Here is a 14,932-nt window from a genome sequence, read left to right on the forward strand (position 1 = left end):
ACACTGAGCTGCTCTTTGCATGAATGACCTTTGTAGGCTCCAGTAAAACTGATCTGTTCATCTTTCCTGCCTGGCAGGAAGGGAAACCTTAATAACGAGGAAAGAGAGGGCTGCTTCCACTTGTAGATCTCAGAAATACTCTGGCGTGTTGTTGTTGTTGTAAACTGGACTGCAAACTGCCAAGAGGATTAACAGAGTGACAATCACATATACTGCTTTCATCCTTTCCTTTCTATCCCCCAAATTTGTTCCCTCGTCGTTTTTGTGTCTCCATAGCAACAGCCATTAATGAACCTGCCGCAGGTGGTTTTCTGCAAGAACTTCTTAGGACTGTTAGTTGATCAAATCTGTGCACCTGTAGCTATTTCATTAGCACTTAAGTTATTCCTGTTGTCTAGCCTGCTGGAAAAACAACATGCAATTGGTTTGGTATTTGAAGTGAATGCATGGGCTGCCACCTAAATCTCAGTGCACCTGGTTATGCCTGAACAATGTCTATCTGCTGTTTAAAGCTTGTGAGAGGTCATGGACTGGATATAGTATGAAACTCATGAAATATGCAAGGTTGGTTTGGTTTTGGTGGTTTTTTTGTGTGTGTTTTGTTCTTTTGTTGTTGTTGTTGGGGTGTTTTTTTTCCCTTCAGTTAAATTTTCCTTTAAAACTCAGATTCACAGTTCCTATTGTTTAGTTCTCCAAACTGTAAAGTGAGGATGACAATAATTTACATAACCCCTGCCTGAAAATAGCTCAAGCCCTGTGCTTTTTCAGCCTTAGTTGCTTAGTCATTTGCTTTGCAAGCAGGAAAGGAGAGGCTTAGAGGTGGATGGTTTTAGTGCTCTTCAATTCTGAGTGCCTTAACTTCTTTGGGTGTCCATTTTGTGTAACACACCAAGAATCATTACTGATTGTAAACTTTTAATGCACATCATGCAGCTCCCCCAGAGGCTGTTTTGCAGTATTTTGCTCTATTTTGTTTTGCTTGGTTTCCACATTATTGCTGGCCAGATGATTTACCATTTCTTAGATCACAAGGGCCACGCTGGGGGTGAAATAGTTTTGGGTTTTTTTCCCTTTTCTTGAGGAAGAATGTTCCTTCCAAAGGAAGTGAGAGTTGTGATCATCTCAGAGCTCTGAAGAGCTTGAAGTTGCAGGAACATGTTGATTCCAGAAATTTATCAGTTATACTGACTAGGAAGAGTTTATTAAGAGAAAGAGTGATTATCTCATTGTGAAAATGTTCATCTTGATGGGTGACTTCTGATGGTGTTAGCTCAGATACCTTTCTTCTGTTAATTCTCAGATACTTATTGGTGGGAATAGTCTCTCCTGCAGAATAAGGTGAAAAATGAGGCTTGGTTTAGTGTAGATACCACTAGAATGTGAATAAAAGCATGCAATACACACTTAATACAGCTTATAACTTTGTCCTGGTAGTTGTTCATTTTCCAACCATTCTTCCCGAGATTTCCCATCAGTAATTCTTTACTGATGCAATATGCATTTTGTATCTGATCACTTTTAAAAAGCCTTTTTGTAACTTCAATAATTTTTTTGGGGAAAAAAAAACCAACAACAAAACTCAACAACAAAAACTCAAAGCAAAAGCAGAATTGCATATTCTGCTCCCTGGAAGCAGTGTATTGTTCTGCCAACTCATAAGGAAGGAACAGTGGTACAGAAAGTTTGTTTGAATACCTTTCTGATGCAGTTACCTTGCTGCTCATCTTCCAGAATGGGCTGGGTTTGCACACATTTTATACTTAAACATTCTATAAGTCTTGCCTGTGTGCTTCTGATCATTCAAGGCAGATCTCAGTATTAAAATAGATGGTTCTGAGTTGCAAGTTATGTACAGGAAGATGTGAGAAACTAATGGCTCTGCCTACTATACACACAAAATTGCTGGTGTAGGCTTCCCACTGTATGGCACCAAAAATATCAAATAACTGTAATTTTAGAATTTGCTTGACAGCTGCTTTCATTCAGCTTTCAGTGCTGTTGAATTACTAATAATACAATCTGGTGACAGCAGTAGGGTTATACTCTGGGAACACTACGAATTAGATAAAGAAGGTAAAGTCAGGGAAGAACTGAGAAGAGAAAGCTGGCTGTGTGCTGCTGGTACTGCCCTAACAGATACTGTTTGACTAGTTATCTGTTTTGATTGGGATCCAAGCATCTGTAGTTGGAAAGGATCACAGTCATCTTATCAGTCCAAGCTGCTACGAGCAATATTAGTGGGAAGCCAACACAAAAGGGTTGTGATGGATGATAACACAAGCCCCGTTCACAGGAAATTAGATTTTCTAAGCGCTGAAGAGAAACGTTACAGAACTCAAGCACCAGTAAATAACTGCTTGCTCCATCCCTTACCCTGAGGAGGCAGCACTAATGTTCCTTCCTACAGAAGGAATGTTGTTTTAATAATTGAAAATGTGCTCTTGATCTCGTGTACAGATCTTTTGTTTCATTGGACTTAAAGACAATTCTGGTTCCTAAGTGGTTATTCTTCACAGAGGCACTGAAATATATATTGGAGAAAACAGTATGCAGATTTCCAAACAAAAATCTACCTACCAACATTCATCTTTTGTTTGTTGTTTGTTTGGTGGGTTTCTTGTTTGTTGGGGTTGTTTTTTGGAGTCATTTACTGATGACTAATGCACCAAAATACTACAGAGTCAGGATCACCCATTAGCCAGGTACCTGGAGGGGCAGAAGATGGAAGAAGCCTTTCTCCAGGAACCTGTGTGCATGTTTTGCTGGGAGCTCACTCACAGCACTGTACCACACTCCTCAGAACCAGGGTCACTGGTATGATTTGTTTAGTTTCCATCAACAGCTGTGCCAACATATCACAGATGCAGGTAGCTGCACAATCCCTACCCCAAAGGTTTAACAACCCAAAGTCACAGCTGAAGATCCTCAACAGGCTGCATTTAGAGGTTTATAATTCATGAGAGGTCATTTGCTCTCCTTAGGACTTTGTCAGTTTTCATAGCAATGTAAACCCAAAGCTACTAAGGTTGTCAGGTGGCTATTTAGTTTGTCACCTAAATTGAAGGTTTGAGTGATTTCTGTCAAATGTTTTGAAACAACTAAAGCAGAGTTAAGCCCACACCATGCCTAGAAAATCTGACTGTTTATATTAGGATTATTAAAAAAACCAAACCCTCAAACAACTTAGTATAAATATTTTCTGAAACTTGGGCTTATTCCTTACTGTCTGTTACCCAGCACACATTAGAAGATTCTTTTCCTTTTCGTGACAGCCTTACTCAGAGTGAAAAGTTCAATATTGTTTCCTCCCAGTCTTGTCCTTCTTAGCCCAAAAGCCTTACTTTTTCTAGTTGCTGGGTTTGGGGTTTTGTGTGTGTGTGTTAGAGTTATATTAATTCCTGATGCTCAGCTGGGAACTCACTTCTACAGGTGTGTGTCCTTGAAAATCCATTACATAAACCTATGTCTTCATCTCACATTTTTTTATGCAGCTTCTAATTGCTCTGACTAATTCCACTTGTTTGTGTTACACAAGCAGTGGCATGCTGTTACCTTACCCAGGCAATGCTGATCTATTAAGTCACTGGAGAAACCTTAGCTTCCATGAACATATATGCATAATAGGATGTGATGGTCAGACTAAAGGTCACTTCCATATAGTTTCTGTCTAGATAATTCACTGATAGCGAATGACTTCGAATGACTTCAGATCCACTTGTTCTTGAAGAGCCTGTTGCTTGCTGAAAAATGACACAATTTCATCTGCCATCAATATTATAAACTTATAATTACCAATGAATCATTGTTCCCCAATATTGTACATTTTAATCAAATGCTCCCTGGGGCACATTTTTATTTCAGATCATTAGTGTGACTCTTATTGGAGTACAGAAAGAAATTGAATGGAAAATACCCCATAGCTGGCTGAAAGGTAAAAATGTTTATAAAGGGTTCAAAGTCTATTAGAGTCCCATTCTGACATTTTTAATGAAATAATTTAGGCTAATTTGATATCCTCTCTGGAAAAAAAAGAAGCTGTGTTTCAAGCAGTCATGGAAGAGTTCGTGCCTTTTGAGATTTAGGCAGTCCAGTGCTTCAAATATACACATAGAGCATACAGGGGTTTGTTCTCTTGCTTTTGACTGTAGCACTTAGTACAGTGGGGGGAAAAAAACAAACCAAAGTAAAATGTTGTCTTGCTGTGGGTTTTTTTGAGCAGTAGGTTATGAACAGAACACAGCTGCAGGCTGTTTTGAGTGTTGGACTGCAGCTTTCATAGGGAATAGGCTAGACAGGGAATTTCTCTGTCATCACAACACAGTTTGTATTCCAAGTAGCTATCAATAAAGGAGGGGGAGGAGGATACCCTTCCAGATATCTCAACAAATCTGACCCTGAATCTGCAAGCTGGAAAGAAATAGCAGCTCTAGTAGCCTAATGAAACTTCACACTGAATGGGATTTCAGCATACACTCTTAACATTCTATTTCAGAAGATTGTTTTAAGAAGTGTGGGTTTCTGCTGTAACAAGGATCAAACATGTCACCCAAGAGGAATAATCCTGATCTCTAGGCTAAGCTTGGACAGACTATTTTCTTTCACATTGTTGTTTTGAGTACATTGGCATTGCTTTGGGGCACTGTCACTTTGAACCTTCTCTTAAAGAAGCCCTTTAAGAATGGAGCCTTTTAAAACACATTTTCCAACAAAGGCAATTTTAACTAAGCAGTTGTTAGAATCTCCTTTATGAAGCTATAATGAGCCCTGCAGTATATTGGATAAAAAGACAAAGTTCCTGAAGATCTAAAAATGCTCATTGTCTAGAAAGCATTCACTAGTAATCTGAGGGGAGAAAACAGCATGTTTCTTTTTCTGTTGTGGCTACTATGTGCTATAGACAGTTCAGGAAAATTTTGAACACTACATGGAAGAGCATTTAGTGATAGGGAATAAAAAAGACATATGGACTTTATGTGTAGTAAAGAAGTTATAACTGATTTATAGCAGGATCTCTCAGTTTCAGAAGTCTGCATATTTGTGCATGCAGTGATAGGAGTAGATAGAGGACTAGCTAGGAATTCAGAGAACTGGGTTATGAAAAGCTGAGATGACCAAGGGAACAAAGGCAGGCAGCAACCTTCTACTAAGGTAACTAGTCTAGATGAGTTAGATATAGTGAAATTGTGAAGTTTCCACAAGGTAAGAAGAGAAGGGACATGGGGAGGGAAATTTGAGAGATGTTTATCCAGCAGCAATCACTAAGTTTATGTCAGAGTGGTACATTTATGTCATGGCAAGAAAATTATCTTAGTTTCATATTTTGAATAGAGTGGAGGAAATAATAAAGCTGGGAACACGTGAGAACTGTAATATGGAGGTTGAAAGTAGAAACAGAAGCTGCAGGCAAAGGAGCAGAAATTGAGCACTAGCAACTGAAAAGCCCTGCAACCACAGAAAGCTGCAGATTTTAATCATTACAAAATCAGGAAGATGTAATCAAACATCTCCACCTGTTGCAGCAGTTTATTTCTTTTATCTTGCATCCTGGGTTGCCACAAGGAAGACTTGTAACCAGCACGAGCTTGCAGTCAGAGTTTGTGTGCCTGTGCACGCAAGTGTTGCTTCATAAGGGAAAAGCATCTTTAAAAACTAGTCCAAAAGATAAAAGTTTAAACTCTTACTCAGTAAATGACCTTTTATCTTTCAGTGGTATTCCTTCCTTAAGTCCTTTGCAACTGTTAGCAAAGCATCAGTCTGGAAAGTCAGTGATGAGTAGAAATTTTTTCCTGATGTTTTTGTGCAAAGCATTCAAAGTTTATTTATAAGGCAGATTTCACATCTCCTTGCTCAAGCAATTAATTTTAATAGGATTTTTGGCTGGTGAAAGCAGAAGGACTTTATTCCAATTGTCCTCATAATGCTCAGCAAATTAACCAGCCTTTTAAATTCTGTAGCTCATAGAACAAAACCTAACAGGAATAGGTTTGGGATGTTTCCCTCCCGCCTCCCCCCCCACATACCTATTGCATGTGTGAGATAAATCTCATTGTTGTGACAGTGTATAATCATCTGACATTTTCCAGGCTGCTGTTAGTTAATAATTGCACAGTAACAATTACAAGATATCCTTCAGCTGAACTAGAATAGATGTCTTTCAAAACACTCGTGAACAAAGCTGACAATAAATGCAATCTCTAATCTCAGAAAGCAACTTGGAAAGTCTCAACTTCTTTTCTTTTGCAAGGAGTAGCAGGGAAATATTCTTTGTCTTCCTTCAATACCGATTAACACTCTGCACCTTTCTCCCAGGTCTGTGATGCAGAAAATCAAATCATGGTGCAGCACTATGTGAATTTTGGCAGCATCACTCCCACTTTCCCAGGTTAACTATTCATTCTCATCTCACCAAAACCCATTGCAGCCCCTGCCATGCAGACAGGATTATTTGCAGAGAGGTGCTGTCAGCTGCATCAGGAAATAGAACCAGGTTTGCGCAGGAAAGGGCTGTCCTGCAGAAGTGTGATGCTGTGATGGGAACCAGTGTCAGGGAAGAGAGGACTAGTTAGGGATCCTTAGCTCTGGGAGCTGAGCCATTGAATCACAGACTTAGCTTTACTAAGGAGAAGCAATTTTGTAATTCTTGTACTTTGTCAATTATTTGAACATTATTTCAAAACGGGGCAAATGCACCCTAGTATTTCAGGTATTTGCAAATGTGTGACTCCTTCGTTTGAATAAGACTCTAAACAATACATGAAACTCTCATCAGTATGGTTTTACATTCACCACTGTAAGCAGAATTTCTTGCTTCAAAGTAGCTTCTTTAATTATACCTTTAAGAGCACTCGTGAAAAATGGACAGTATTTGAACACTGCTCTCCGGATCATTAACTCTGAAGTCTGAGAGTAATTGTAGTCTCAGAATGCAACTGTGTTCAAGATGGACTAGAAGACTGAGTAGATGTTCTGCACTTGTTTGTGTAACAAATTACACACTGGTTCTTATAGTTCAAAAAAAAGTTATGGGAGCAGGATAGAGACCATCAAGGGAACACAGAGCACTGTACCTCAAGACTGGCAGCTTAGCAACTGAAAACTAGTGTCTAAGAAAGGCTTGATGCTTTCTATGCAAAGGTGATAAGAGGTTCCTGTCACCCCAAATCAAAATGAGCTTTATTCAGATCACCAAAATGTGCACTAAAATGTTAGCAATCCAAGCATGACATATGAAATATAAGCTTCAGCCAATCCTACTGCCCTACGTGGAAAATTTGCTGTTGACGTTGACAGCAAGCTTGGAAGTGACCTACTCCTGAACGACCTAAGCCAGGACTGACTCACCTGGGGCTAGTTCAGCAGAACTGAAAAGTGTGAACTGGTTTCATTTCACCACTTTGCAAAAGCTGTCTGAGCTCTCAGTGAGACATCTCTCCTAAGAACTAAATTCATATAAAGCATTTAAAAACACATTGCAGTGGCAGCCTAGAGCACTGTAGGTCACTTATTTCCACTCAGAGTAATTGGATAATAGTGTGAACACTTTGAATGTATGTTCCACAAATTATTCATTAAAAGTATCTTTTTCTGGGCTTCTCTAACTCTTCTGAGTATGAAAAGACTTTTCTCTACAAAATGCAGACATGCTTATTAAGGAAAGTTATTGCACATCCCACACACAGGATTTGGGGAAGACCCAGACCATCACCCCAAAGCAGCCAGCACCAGACACATCGTGGGCTGTAACCTGTGGCCCCACTCCAGCTGCCAGTGCTGAGCCACTCACATCACACTCCACCCCCCAGCAGCTGGGTTTCAGGACTTCTATACTCTTCACATAGACAACAGAAGGGGGAAAAGATTAAGGGAACTGCACAGTTCAGAGAAGCAACCAAAGAAATCTGGTTCATGGTGCATTCTCTCACAGGGCCCACAGCGTGTGACACATTCCTGCAGACACGTTTTGTTGTCACAGGGCAGCAGCCTAGTGTTGCACATGCTTTGGGAATGTGTGTGCAGGTGTGTTAAGTCACATTAAATTAATGAAGTGGTCTTGAAAAACAAATACCTTTTCAAGCTTTGCACTAAAGAAACTCTGCAGTTTTCAGTGTTTGTGCTCCTGGAGATGTTTGTAACAGTTTTAGATAATGTTTGCATTAAGCATTTGCATAGAAACTGCTCATAAGATAAGCAGTTTTTCAGGTGGAAAAGCTGCATGTATTTCAGGGGAAGTCATGGTCTGAATAATAAAGCTGTGTTTGGGAAATGTAATGAAGAGCATGTGGACAAAAGCAGGGCCATTTCTTGTGGTTATACTTTCACAGTATATTTCTTCTCTCCCTTGATGCTGGAGTTTTCCTTTCATCCTTTTCCATCTGCCCGTCCCAGCAAATACCCAACTCTAGTGACTGGTCCTGACAAGATCACTTGTTCTTTGCCCTTGATTTTCAATCCATCTTCAAGTACTATTGGCCTCCAGAATTTCCAACTGACTTTAACCTCAAATTTATTGGTAGGGAAGTGTGGCTACCAGCTCCTAATTTATGTCTGCCATTGGGAGCCTGATTTAAGGTGGTGTGTACAAGGGAATTTAATGTGAAGGAGAGCAATCCAACTCTTCAATGAGTGTTTCAAGGTAGTCCCTAAAATGCTGTCATCATTTTTTTCAGCTCGATACCTTCATGGCTTCTCCTTGTAGCAGATCTGATGTGGTTTATGGAGCTTTAGTAGTCCATGAAACTGCTAGGGATGTTTTACTGAAAGTGTACCTATAGCTGACAGGTATATTTGTTTGAGAAGTAGAAAGTTAAGGGCAGTAGAGGAAAAATAACTAAACCCACATATGTGCAGACAAATAAGATCAGCAAGAATCTTTTCTTAGGTTGGCAAAAATGCTGATGATCTGTTGAGTAGCCTACTGAAGAGTTCCACAGTTCCTTGGCAGGTGTTTCCAAAGAACTGAGGCTGGGAGGTATAAATATTTATCTTGTACATCATTTTATCTCATTGCCAGGCTCACTACATAGAAGTAACACTGCTGTGATTTGGCTCACTTCCAGAAGTCCTGAACTGTGAATATGAAATCTGCACTTCATTTTGTTTCCCTTGCTTCTCCATCTGTGCTGAACCATTAACAGTTTAGTGGGGCTGCCAGCCCTGAAGGCCCTGGGAGAAATTCCATCATAGAGCTGAAATTGAGCATAAACCATTATGCCAAGAAATACTTCATGCTTTTCTTTAATTTTTTTTAAAAATGCTTTTGGGTTTTAGAATCTTTGTAAATTCTTGCCAAAATCTGTGAATTTAGGAAAATCATCTGTTCAGCTTTGCTTTCAGTGTTGTACTATCCCTCCTCCTGAAGGAAAGATTTAAGCCATTACCAGTTGCACCTACAGATACAAATCATACTAACTCATACTAAGTGACACTCCCTCCTAAAGGATGCCCACTGGTATGGTATGCCCACTATCTATATGCTGCACATAGCTCAGTACAGCACTGCCTAGGTATGAGAATATATATAAGCCATGCCCCAGTTACAGAGCGGTTTGTGAAGCGTGCACACCTCCTGGGACAAATGCCCACAGTTCCTGGTGATGTCATATGGAGACGAGTTCTAGGACACTCCCACAGTGAATTGTGGGGGAAAGTGTGTCTCAGAGTTTTAATTTTCATTGCAGAGAAACAGATTATCAAACCCAAGAGGAAGCAGCACCAGTTAACTAACCTGAATTTGAAGAACCTTCACACTTAGTCCAGAGGAGTTTGTGAGTGATTAGGTTAGGGATAATAAGCCATGCAGTATCTCTCAACCACTTAACTAAGACAAGAATCAAGAAGAGTTTGGGAGACTCAGCTTCTTCTGACTATCTCTTTGCAGGCTAAGAGTTGCTCTTACTCTGGTTGAGAAGTTTGAAGGAAGCAGTTCAGTCCTTCATTATCAGCTTGTTGGTTTCCATGGCTCCTCAGCTTTTCATGAACACCCATTTCAGAAGATCAGTAATATGATGAGAATCTCTTACTATATAATAAATGTTAATCTCTTAGGTTAATCAACTTCTTAATAGTCACAGCTTTTTCCCCAACCTGTTTCAAACTGCACAAATGGCTACAGAATTCAGAGAAATTTTGCATTATTTCATCTTAATTAACACTTTAGTGTTTCAATATGTGTTAAAGTGACTCAGCACAGACTCAGGTGCAACTTGTTCTGTTAGGAGTCCTTTACACAGGAGAAATCACATTGAAAGCTGTTGTACTGATGGGGAGGTCATGACAGTGAACTGTTGCTGCAGAGCAAACTGCAGCCGCTGGGAGCAAAATGCTTCTGTGCTGCTTCCTTATGCTGTAAGAAGGTAAACAAATGCCCTCACCTTTGCCCTGCCAACATTTTAAATGATCTGCCAAAGCGAGGACAGAAGTTATACTGACCTCCTAAATTACTCCTCTGGTATTACTTTCTCCATCCATCCCCCTCTTCCCCCCCCTTTATATTTCAGTTTGACCATGCTACTGCAAAGCCCATATGGTTCACATTGAATTCCATGGTCTTTTGTGCAAGCATAAAAGCAGCCAAATTGTTTGCTTTCTTAAGGCTTTGAGTATCAAACCCTTTGGACATCTCATTTGGTTTTGCAAAGCACTGTATGCATCTTCAGTATTAACATAGGTTGTGGGCCTATGTAATTAAGTAATACATGGACATTGCAAACCTTAACTGAAATTAATAAGCCAGAAATAGATATTCCTAGATCATGTCTGTGTTAGAAGAATTCCTAGTAAGGAAAAAAAAAAAAAGTCTTTAAATAAACAAATTTGCTTTATATTCAGATAGCTACAGTGCAAGCATTAGTGTGATGCTGCAGACACTGCCAGCTGAGACCACAAGGTATCCATTTAAAGGCTCAGTTTTTGTATTGAAACTAAAAATATGGACTTTGAGATGCCCATTGGATCACAGATTGTCTCTTAGTTTATGCATTTATCTGCAGTATTTTTGGGTTGAGCTGCTAGCAAAGACCTTCAGATAAGAAGTGCATTCCTTATTATTTGTATTTCGTGGCTTTGACATTTCTAGAGGTGGTCATTTAGGTCCATCTGACCTTGTGCTGAAACTGGAGTGGTTTGTGCATTCACCAAAGCTGCACAGAGGCAGAATTTGCCTGGTAATGGTTGATTTTCTAAGGCTGTGGTTGAGTCCTTCCCAGTTTCCCCCATTTCTTTAATTTCAGTTCCTTCAATGTTTTCCTCTTATACAGGCTAAGGATTATTTTTCCTTTATTTACACAGTTTAAAGTATTTAAAGCCTTCTTGCTCTCTCCTTCTGTCCCCCACTTCTTCCTCGAGATGGCTGGTGGCAGAGAGGAAGCTGTTCTACATCGTGTCACTAACAGCAGTATCCAGCACAAGTGCAGGGCTAGGGATGTCTGAGGATTATGCTGGTGACTGTGCCGCTAGCACAGGAGCTGTCAGTTGTGTTTTCATTTCTTGAGCCAGTTTGGCATTCTTGCTGTTGCAGTAAGAGCCGCTGCTGAGCAGCGTTTGTGTGTGAGCACGTCCAGATGAGATGAAAAATGCAGGAGTTGCATAATGTCCAAAATGAGCTTTACCTTTCTCAGGAACATGAATTATTTACTCAACTATTTTACAGCTGTTGAGTCTATAATTTTCAGCCAATATCCATCCAGGAGATGCTTGCTCATATCACCCACTTGGTATAAAATGGGTAGTTAGGCCTCTCAGGCAGTAACTCTGACAGTTTCCTTCACGGTAAACAAGGGTACTGCTGTTCACCTGCTTTATGGCATGTGAACATTAACTGTTCATCCATGTCAGTAGTTAAAGATGAAAACAAGTGATACTTATTTTTTATATGCATATATAGAATGCCAAATGTTAAAGAAAAGGGAGACTGGTTACACATCATGGTTGATACCTCAGTGTTCAGAAAAGGCAAAAGTACCAGACTGGTTATCACAGCTGCTGAATGAACTACATGGGAAAACTCAGCCGTGGAACTAGAAGACTGCCAGAAAGGACAACAAAAGATATCTCTGAGATCTTATCTGGGTTTGATTTAGTTTTTTCCATGTTAAACTTCAAAGCCAAAGGCACTTCAAAGTCTTTAAAATATGTTAGAATAAAATTTTTTATGAACTCTCTTACCTTGAGTTGTTTCAAATACATAATCTGATCCTGCTCTGTTAGATGTTAACAGTGAGTGATAAGAACTTAAGTGGGCTATAAGAACTTTACAAGAGATACACACATGCAAAAAAAATCCCTGTTATTGGAAAAAAACAACCAAAGACAAAACAGTTTTGTTGTCCTGTTCAGAAATTCTGGTTGCCCTTTGCAGCTCAGGATGGCTGCCATCTGCTTGGCCTTTTCCCATCAGGCTTCTGCTCTAATGATGAACTCTGCAGCATGTACAGAATTTGTTCTCAAGCCTATGTTAACAGTCCTGATAATATATTTTTTAGGTTTCCTCTACGCTCAGAACAGTACCAAACGCAGCATTAAAGAGCGACTTATGAAGCTCTTACCCTGCTCGGCTGCCAAAACGACCTCTCCTGTTACTCAAAGCAAGTTTTATTTCTCATTTGATTTTTTTTTTCCTTAGGTTTGCATGCATCAAAAGTTGTACTTTCATTAACTGCTCCTTTGAGAGATGAGATATCTGCTGGAGTAATCATATGCTCTGCTGAGGTTTAAAATCAAGTGACGAACAGATTTGGGGGCTGGTAACAGACTGGTCCATGAGAGCAGGATGGCAAGATAGCAGTGCCAGGATCTGACACATAAGAACTGCTGGGTTGGCACTTCTGTTCTGAAAGCTGGCTGGGAAGTGATTCTCTGCTTAAATACCTGCTCTGAATATGTTTGAAAAGTGGTATCTTTTCATGTACATGCCTGTGTGTGCTTGCTATCCAACACACAGAATAGTATCAGCAGTACTGGCCTGGGAGCAATGGCTTGGCCCTGCAGGTTTTGACTAGAAAGCATCAAAGTATTATAGGCAACAGAACTAAAAGTTTGTGTCTGAGAGAAAAAGCAATAATGAGATTCAAAACAAACAAACAACAAAATCAAACCTGTGAATGTGAAGATAAAGGAAAAGCACACTGACACTACATTTAATGTCTTGATGTGCTGTGAGGACAGAAAATCATTCCAGGGTAGCTAACGGATTTTAAAAAGGGGGAGAGAGAGCCAGAGGTCCATCCCCACACATATGCATACACACCTTGACACAGGCCCCTAATAAGTGCCCAGACTTCAGCAGTACAAAGGTAGGCTTTCTTTTTGCTGTCAGACTTCACTGCCTTTCATCTACTTTTCTATCGAGATCACTGTGGTACATGGGTTCCTTTCTAAACACTTGATGACTCAAAGATGAAAAAGACTAAAGATGTGGATGCACAATGGGGTTTTTTCAGGATGGCTTCAGCTGATGTGTTTTACTTGAAAATAGGATGGCTTAAACAGGTTGGTTAATGTTGTGACACCTGGTAGTAATTAATTCTGTAGAAGCTGTTTTCAATTGTGTGGCCTGAGTAACATAGCCTTAGAATACACAAGGAACCACAGAATAGCTTGGGTTGGAGGAGAGCTTTAAAACCACCAAGCTCCAACCCCTCTGCCATGGGTAGAGACATCTTTCAATAGATCAGGTTCCTCAAAGCCCCATCCAAACTGGCCTTCAACACTTCCAGCGACAGGGTATAGAGTAGACAGTGGAAACAGAAGAGATAGAAGATTTGATCTGTTTGTTTGAAGCTGCTTGGAGAGCAACACATCCTTATTCCTTGCATGTTTTTATGCAAGCTTTTTGTCTGCACAAGTAATACAAAAATATTTAAAGTCAATGTCAATAACTGAATATAGAAAGCTTGCATTTTCTTGCTGGAGGTCTTTTCTAAACCAGAAGAGAAGTCAAATACTTCCTATTTGACAACCAAGCAGTAAAGAATGATGCATTGAGCATGTTTCTCTGTGCTTTCATCAATAATGAAATGCTATATTAAGTAAGAATGTAACATTAAATGAAAATATTATATGAAATAATCATATCAGTGTAGCCACACTGTTGTTTTCCAGGTTTGATATAATGGGCTGTTCGATTTCAGGTAGCCTGAAAGAAGCAACATTATCACGTACTAGGAATGAAGCCAGCACTACCTACAATAATAATGTGAATTCCCTGGAAATAGTATGGGGAAATATTTTGATAACAAGTGATTTTTTGAAAGATGCCTAGCCTGAATTTGCACATCTGCACTTAGCTTCTAGCACTCTGTGCAGACAAATGTTACCTGAAAATAAAAATAATCCTATTTCAGTGTTCCCATTGAGCACAGTAGGGCAAACAATACCTTTTTCTTATTTGTGTGCTTTAGCCTAGTAGGCTTAGACTTGAATCCATCCTCCTTAGCTACATGCATGTACTAGAGATAGGACTAGAGTCGAGAAAGGTTTTGGAAAGGTTTATGTGCACAATTGTCACAGGTACGAACTGAGCCCTAGCTTTGGACGTGGTTCTGCAGCTGCCATTGTTGAAGGGTATGTCTGCCTTGTGCATTGCTTTCACCATTTTGGGTTTTGATGAAGAATGCAAGGTTCAAAGCATAGCTCTTATGCAAATACATGAAAAACTACCTTTGCTATATAGCTAGAAGAAAGCTCCTTGTAAATAAAACCAGTGAGAATATTTTATTTAATACATTCATGAGTGAATATGAACTTATTTCTGTTTTTCAGTTGATGTGTTAGCTTCTAGTAAAAAAAAACCCACAAAACTTTAATTTCCTTAGGCTGAAGAAACTAGAGAATTTAAATAGCTATTTTTTTCATTAATGCCATAGAAATCAGTAATGTCTGGAAATAAATGTGTTCTCACCCACTTTGCCTGCATATTTTAAAATACAGATTATTT

At 39.6% G+C, this 14,932-nt stretch overlaps 1 protein-coding gene across 12 annotated transcripts in view; it reads left to right on the forward strand.

The window, feature by feature from the left end:
• KCNIP4 (potassium voltage-gated channel interacting protein 4) overlaps positions 1–14,932 on the forward strand; it is a 274,262-nt gene that overhangs the window by 229,175 nt on the left and 30,155 nt on the right. For 4 of the 12 annotated variants that reach the window (XM_054172364.1, XM_054172358.1, XM_054172357.1 and 1 more), the window contains exon 2: positions 12,480–12,581. The exons of the other annotated variants lie outside the window; for them this stretch is intronic. In XM_054172364.1, coding sequence (XP_054028339.1) covers positions 12,530–12,581 — 52 coding nt within the window. In that variant the 5' untranslated portion in view covers positions 12,480–12,529. The remainder of the gene's footprint in view (positions 1–12,479; positions 12,582–14,932) is intronic. 12 annotated transcript variants of the gene reach the window in all.

The sequence above is a fragment of the Dryobates pubescens genome, chromosome 23 (assembly GCF_014839835.1).
Source record: "Dryobates pubescens isolate bDryPub1 chromosome 23, bDryPub1.pri, whole genome shotgun sequence".
NCBI classification, from domain to species: Eukaryota; Metazoa; Chordata; class Aves; order Piciformes; family Picidae; genus Dryobates; species Dryobates pubescens.